The following is an 8,103-nucleotide window of genomic DNA, read 5'->3' on the forward strand; positions in this document are numbered from 1 at the left end:
ATGTTAACTTTGGAAATGATAATTTTTATTTTTTGGGGGGTTCTGGGGATGCAACAAATTGGGCCCAAGAGGGTGGCCCGTTACTTAATGGACTGACTCAAGATTAGTAAGGCCCAACAGTATGGCATGAAGTAATATAATCAAAGAAATTTGATAAGCCCAATTATTATTTACATCTAACAAATAAATTTCTTCCATTAATAAAAAATTAAAATTTATTAAATTTGATGATATTAACAAGATAGGTGATGCATAAAAAGGGGAAGAAGAAGGTATGAAAGAAGAGGAGGAGGGAAGGGCAAAGGCAATCTGAAGTGGTGAGTGCATTTAAGTGAGTTATAGGATAGATATGGCATTGGCACGTACTTCTATACATCACTTATTCACTTGTTCCATTTGAATTGCTAAGATGAGTTTGATCACACTCAACTGCTCCTTCTCTATAACTCACAAATGCACTCTTTCTTGAAATTCCCACCATTATTATTTAGTCTATGCTTATCCCTCCACATTTACTCCTTGCATTTATGAACTTCCCCACCATTCCCTTTATTACTACTTCTTTTATTTTTCTATATAAATAAATTGTAGTAATAAATGGTACTTGGGCCAACAGGGTTTGACTTTGGTCTGGGTCGGACTTATTGAATTTTTTTGTTATAAATTCATATATATTTTACGTGTATACAATTTGGTATTACTAATATATATATATAAAAAAAATATGATTTTATGTGTACAAGATAAAATATTAATTTCAAACTTGTATTGTAATATTGCATTATTTGATTATTTATGGATGTATCCCTTATATAAATTGGGGGTTTGATGCAATGCAAAGAATAGAAAGAGAGTTGAAAATGAAAGGTGGGAGTGCAGTGGTAGTGCTTCTCTGTTCATTACTTGTAATCACTTCAACTTTGGCTCATGAATCATCAACCATTCATCCAACTAAACTACAAGAGGATAAAAGAAGAAGCTCAAGGAGTGGCAGCCGCAGAGGCGGAAGAAGACGCGGTGGTGTTGGTGGAAGGAGATCAGGAGGTTCATCATCAAATTGTGACCCTTTGTATTTGTACCTTTTTGGAAGCTGTGGCCAATGGCCCTTTCCACGCACTTCTCCTACCAACCCTTTTCAACCAAGGCCCCGCCGACCTCCGCCGCGCATTCCCTTTCCCCCACCACTGCTCCCTTCTCCTCCACGAGTAGTCTTCCCGCCACCTTTAATACCTTCTCCTCCTCCAGTAGTAGTTTTCCCGCCCCCGCTTCCTCCATCTTCTCCTCCGCCTGTAGCCCCTTCGCCATCACCAACCTCCCCTCCACCTGTGGTCCCGTCACCTCCGCCACCATCTCCTCCACCCCCATTGGTCCCGTCTCCTCCGCCACCCAAGCCATCATCACCTCCGCCACCTGAAGTACTTCCTATAATATACCCGCCACCGCTGGTTTCGGTCCCGCCGCCGTTGGTTTCGTTCCCGCCACCGGCGGATGACGGACCAGTCTTCCCGTGGTTAACCCCGCCTGACGCAGACGCAGACTCTCCGCCATCTTTGCCGGACCTTATTTTCCCGCCACCCCTACCCGATTCTGCACCGGTGTTTTCTCCGCCCGCAGATGAAGAGGTTCTACCAGCACCACCACTTCTCCCGATATTCACTCCGCCAGAAGAGTCCCCGGAAACTCCGCCACTTTCACCTGAATTTCCATTCACATTTTTTCCGCCTCCCATCTTGAACCCTCCTGCAACAGACCCAGGTGTAGTTCAGACTCCGACGTTTCCGATCCCACAGGCACCGGACTTCTACCCCCCGCCATTGGTTAATCAACCAGATACACCGGTGCAGCCAGTACCGTTTATAACTGCACCGCCGACAGTGGAGGAGCAACCGCCGCTTCCTTTCCTCCCTCCTGTTGAGTTTCCGGCGCCGGACCCTGATTCACCTCCATTTAATTGAGATCTGCATGATATCTTTTTTGCCTTTTTGGTTTTCTTGCGGCTTCATGCATGTAATGTAATATCCCATAATTAATTTCATAAACACTTTATATTATTATTATTATTATTGTCCTCCTCATAATTCTCAATTTTAAACAATTTATGTCACCTTTAATAATATTTAGTTTATGTATTTCAAAAACAAACCTAGTATACTAAATACGTGTGTACGTAATTTAAGTAATATCTATTTAATCAATAAAAGAGTCAAGAAATAGAATTAATGTTCGGTCAAAATTAATAAAATATATTAATATTAAATGTACATGCGTATAAAACAATAGATAGAATAAATTGATAAAAAAGAAGATTATTTTGGTAAAAAGTAACAAGTACATTCAAGGGTATTTAGTTATTTTAAACATTGAGTCTAAATAAATAGTATATAATAGGGACTCGTGTTAAGCTCGACAGAGTTTTGTGTACAATATAATTAGTGTAATTTTCTTTATAAAAAAAAAAGAAAGTAATAATTACTTGACGAATACGATGTACAGAATAAAGTAATCTATATTATGACATAATAAATGAAGATTATTTTTGTCTCTTGGTTGATTAATTAACTTTTTCTAGACATTTTTTTCTCTTTTTATTGATTGCATATATTTCCCTTCTCTCACTAATTTATTCCCTTTTTCTCTTTTTAAGCATATTAACATCTATCATGATATTCAAATTACTTCACACATATGTAAATTACCGAAAAATAGGATAACTACACTTTCTGGTCTCTATATTTTGGGCTAAAATTAATTTTAATTCATAAATTTTTCAACTCATAATTTTGGTCCCTAAATTTTTTGAAACACGATTCTGATTCATAATCTTTACAAATTATTACAATTTTTGTCCATCCCGTTCCCTTATTCTTAAACATCTTTAACCTAAATTTTAACAATTGAACCAACATCGTAATAAATTAGAAACCAAAATCAGATCTTGAAAAGTTTAGAGCCCAAAATCAAATTTAGCCCAGAATAGGGACCAAGAGTGTAATTTACCCCTAAAAAATACATGCCTAAGGTAAAAATGCTTGACGGAGCTGGATACTCAGAAATGGCATTCCGAATTAAAAGTTTAATAGCAAGTTCAAAGGCATCGAATAAAATTTACATTTATTGCCTGCCTAGAAATATAAAAGTTCTGGAGCTACAAATCCCATATTTTCCCTGTGTTTTCACGTGATTTGGATGGAAAAGCTCATATTCGATAAACAAAACTGTGTCATTCCCATGAAGAGTGGAACTTTGGAAGAACTCAAATTCACTAGAGAGGTTTAAGTACAACAAAGATTCTATTTCTAACGGAACATAAAGCCGATTGTCTAAGCTTTAATATCAGGGTTGTCACGAAGACCGAGCTTTGAGAGAACGAGGCAGTAAGAATCCCAGTCAGTTCGTCGCAAATATTTTAGTAGCTTCTTTCTTCTCTGAACCATTGCTTGGAGGCCCCGCCGAGAATGCTTGTCCTACAATTGAACAGAGAAACATATCCTTAATTTTGCATAGATACCAGGCAACAAAGAAAACAACTGGACAGAATTTGGGGATATTTCATCCCAGATTTATGACAGAAGTGTGACAATTTGCGAGTATGCTGACCTTTTTGTGTAGAGCAGTTGACAGATGCTTAATCTTCGTGGTCAGCTGAGCGACTGCAACAGAAGGAAGATTGTGTCAGAAAAAGATTTGTCTAAACAAATTAGATAATATATGATTAATTCGTTAGCAGAAATATTGTTATCTAACACACATGCAACCACATTTTGTCTGGTTCAACCGCACAGCAATTTTAGCACAATGATCATCCTCAAAAGATCTTTACTCAATGCAATCACAGGACCCAATATAGAGAAGAAATAGGAAAAATAGGTCATAATTTGCTCCCATCCACTCCTGGGCCAGGACTCTTCATAAATTATATGTCACAGAATAGACTTGTTTCATGCTACAACGAATGCACTAAAAAAGAAACATAAATTGGGATGAACTATTTAAACCTAGGGAACAATATTTTTTAACTTATATCCATAGTGATTAAACCATTTGTAAATTCTTCGGCATCATTGACATGGTCTATCTAAAGCTAGCGACTACAGCGATAAGAGCTGAGAAAACTTTACCTTGGACGCGAGCAGAACCACAATCTGACTCCGACATTTTAAATTCATCTCTAACTTTTTGAAGCTCCAACTTTAGTTTCTCAGCAGATGACATATTGTCAGGATGAAAATACTGCAAAACATGAAGAAAAATCATCAGCCCACAACAGCTTATATTTTAATATTTGATGAAATTGACAGACTGAAGGTTAGTGTAATAAAACTTCATTGAACTTTATGTGCATATTATTCGTCACAAGATAACATATTTGCGTTCACATCAATTATATTCATCAGATGGTGGATCACTCATAAGACCACTGCACATAATTCCATGTCATATATCAAAGTCAATAGTATCACCAAGCAACTTAACAAGAGAAACTAGCATTTTCAAAATCCAAAAGCATGGTCTGTTTTATCTGCAGAGCCAAAACCAGGCAATATCTTTTCCCAAGCCTTTCAGCAAACACTCATTGAAATCAACAACTTGCACAGAAGTTGAGGGGAAGAGACAAGCGGACAATTCTATCATTCTAAAGCAGTACATGTTTCAGGTTGATACCAGCATATTACATGATTGACCTCCAGTACATAACTTAATTTTGAAGGTGGTACATAAAGGGGCACACCAGTTTTAAGCAATGGCCTCGACAATGTAAAAATAAAATTAAACCAAGAAAGCAACACTTACCTTCTCAACTAATTCGTCCTTTGGTGCTGACAACATAAAGCTTGGGGTTCCACCTAACTGGCCCAACACATCAAGTCTCTGCACTGTAACAGTGGTGATCTGTTAACAGATTAAATTGCTAGGCAATCAGAGTATTTATCCACTCCCCACAAGATATCCAGAGAGAACAAAAGAATTAGTTCGAAATATTTCCCAATGCAATACTTGAGAAATTAGGAGATGACAACTTTCGTTTCATATTGAATGACACAAAACAAAGTTTGAAGCAACAAAAAAATTCAACCTACAAGAGACTACATGAATCTGCTACATTGTTGAGAATTTGACAAAAAAAGTTTCATTCTCTTGAAGAAAACAAACAAGCAGGTAAAGCAGGGACAGGAGACCCAGAGAAAGAGATATGAAGCAGGGCAAGCAAGTCCTTGTTAGAGTTGGCTCTGTCTCACTAGTGGTTCTCTATTATCCATGTACATTTCTAGAGTAAATTTCTTTACATTGTTTATAAATCTTTTATCTGGTCCACGCTCGTTAAATAGAAAAGGCAAGTATTTCCCATAAGGCTCACTGGAGAAACTTTACTTTTTCTTTTGGTCATTGTAGGGCAATATTCACACTGAGGCTAGCTAAAAGTACTCCATTGACACCCTTATAACAGCAGACAGTCAATTTATTTCCAAGTCATGATATGCTGTTGGCATGTTGCTCAAGAAGCTTGAATATCTTCTTAAATATTCTTAACCTATCTTTATGATTCTTTCTGCAAGTAACTCACAGCAGAAAATCCAAATGCTAATTCTTGCTTCCCTGTATCATGTTTTGTCTGGAAAATTCTACAAACAGCAGTTCAAGAGATATTTGACTGCCCATATAACTAAAGATTAATTATTGGTGCTGTAATATAACTTTTCCAGAAAGTTCAGACAGACAAAAAATATATCTACATAAAAACACATATACAGGTAATGGCTAAACAATTTCACTGCCGAAAGTTGCTGTACCTTTATGTATAAATGCCTGATAATCGAGTAAACATTGTGAATACCATGCTCGCATGAATCCCACAACCAGTAACCAAATACAGAGGTTATCAATTAATAAACAGAACCAAATTGAAACTTATCATGAATTGTTGAGTGTGTCTGTCCAATTGCACATTTTACCATTTCCTACATTAACACAGAGTAACTCATCATGAAACTGTAATGCTCCATCCATAGTCTCTTGGGGCCATATTGATCAGTGAAGACAATACTTGAAGAGTAGACTCATTTTTTCTTGTTCTGTCACTCTCCAATCAATTGGTAAATTAAACTCTGTCGTGTATAGAACAATGTCAAGCACAAAGCAAAATCAAAGTTTTATGCCAAAACATTAACTTACTCTTTTTCTTCTTCTTATCCTCATCCGCCAGACTCAACGATACTAGAGTATCCCTCAAGTCCTTAAATGAGATGCCTCCGATCGTCACCTGACCCTCCTTCTCTTCTATCTCCCTCAGTTTTGCAAGCCTCTCATTTAATTCATTCAACGAAAACCATTTCCCTTTCTTCTTTTCTGGCCTTAACATCTTCAGCTTCGTCCCCAACTCTGAATAATCGTACATCTTCACAAACCCAGTCCTCTTTGCTGCCGTGCTGCTCACATTATCATCCTCACTGCCTTCCTTCTCCTTCCCAAAAAAAGAGGGTAAACCACTAGTTCCGCCAATGATCATCGGGGATTCAAGGTTCCCATTTTGGTCAGGTTTCAGCTTCAAACTCTCCTTAAATCTAGCAAGTGACAATGGGTCAGTGGTTTTCCCACGAGAATCACTTTGATTTTTAGCAAGAGCGGAGTTGGCCCGCAGCTGACGAAGGCTCTCGCGTATGGCATCATACGAGGGGCCCGAGGGTGATTTTGCCGCTGGGGAATCCGAGGATGCGGCAGAATCATCGTTCTTGGCAATGACATTTCTTTTGTAGAGCTCTTGAAGTGAGATGTATTGACCAGAGGCGGACGAGGGAGGTGGTGGGGCAGACCGGCTGCGGAACTCGGAAAGGTTTCGGCGGATTTCTTCTAAAGAAGCGAGTTTAGGAGGCGGCGCATTGCTGGAAGATGCGACGGGCTTGCGGAAAAGTTGGGGACGGTTCTGCTGCGTAGGCTCTCTTTGGAGAGTGGATTTTACGTCGCTGAAGTATGAGGAGAATGAGGGCTTGGGTCGGGATTCGGATTCAGATTCGGGTTGGGGAACGTAGGAGGGGGGTCCGGAATCGGAGGATGAGGAAAAGTGGTGGAGGGAATATGGGTGGGGGCGGAGAACAGGGCGGAGATGGATGAGGCGGTGGGTGATCGCCGTCATGAGCGGTGTCGGCGGCGGAGCTTGAGGTTTTAGGGAGCAGCAGTTAGGGTTCTGGGGGAGGCCGGAATGCGAGGTGCGACGCCGTTGGGAGTGCAGGCTTAGTGAACAATAGCGATTGAATTACTCAACAGGGTGAGCCACACCCGATTTAGCGAGTAAATTCCACCTTTGCCCCTCGAACAAAATCTTTTCTCAAAGTGTAAAATCATCAAAAATATGTAAAAAGAACATCATAAATATATCTTCTCCTTGGGGATCTCTTTATTTTTAGGCAAACATGAGACATATTGGAGAAAATTATAAAGAGAATGAATCCCATCAAATTCGATAGAGAATCCCTAGCAGTTAGCTCGGATTCGTGGGAATTAGTTGGAGTTCGCTGAAAGTATTTTTTGGGGATAAGGATATTTTTTTGAATTTTAAGAAGTTAGGTGGTTGAGGAGCTCATGGAAGCTATATGAGATGAGTTTTTTGACTTTAATTGGGGGCTTTTAAGTCCCTAAGCTTACTTGTGAGCTTGTGAGGTATTCTTGGATCTGAACCCTCTCAATGGATCGTTTGGACTTCTTTTTATTCAATTTATATTTTGGGAGATCTACCTGGACCGAGCTTGGGTCCTTCCCCAAGCTAGGCCTCCTGAAGCCACTGTGACTTGCCTTTCTTTCTTCTTTTTTGATATTTAACAGCTCATTTTTATGGACATCAATTATTATTAAAAAAAATATTATTGTGAAATGTTCTATTTAAACTATAAATATTACTTAAAAAATGATGTGGAATAAGAAGCAAATACATTTTACAAGCATTTGAATCAATAAAAATAAATATAGTGTATGAAGTGTATAATTTCCGTTGCAATTTCAATTAGTCAATCTACTTATACACGTAATCTTTTTTTCTTAAAAGATTCTAAAATCATTATTCATTGCGAAATTACATCATTTCAACCACTTTTGAACCTTTCTTGACTTTTT

At 38.5% G+C, this 8,103-nt stretch overlaps 2 protein-coding genes across 2 annotated transcripts; both read right to left on the reverse strand.

The window, feature by feature from the left end:
- On the reverse strand, positions 1,077–2,064 carry LOC110011721 (glycine-rich protein DOT1-like). The gene has a single exon (XM_020692546.1). The coding sequence runs from the start codon at positions 1,727–1,729 to the stop codon at positions 1,136–1,138; it is 594 nt and encodes a 197-aa protein (XP_020548205.1). The 5' UTR covers positions 1,730–2,064; the 3' UTR covers positions 1,077–1,135.
- Positions 3,095–7,308, reverse strand: LOC105158336. Its single transcript, XM_011075060.2, has 5 exons — positions 6,172–7,308; positions 4,792–4,874; positions 4,119–4,230; positions 3,598–3,650; positions 3,095–3,464 (listed from the first exon to the last, which is right to left on the reverse strand). The coding sequence occupies exons 1-5, from the start codon at positions 7,127–7,129 to the stop codon at positions 3,321–3,323; spliced, it is 1,350 nt and encodes a 449-aa protein (XP_011073362.1). The 5' UTR covers positions 7,130–7,308; the 3' UTR covers positions 3,095–3,320.

This window comes from Sesamum indicum, linkage group LG3, assembly GCF_000512975.1.
Source record: "Sesamum indicum cultivar Zhongzhi No. 13 linkage group LG3, S_indicum_v1.0, whole genome shotgun sequence".
Taxonomy (NCBI): domain Eukaryota; kingdom Viridiplantae; phylum Streptophyta; class Magnoliopsida; order Lamiales; family Pedaliaceae; genus Sesamum; species Sesamum indicum.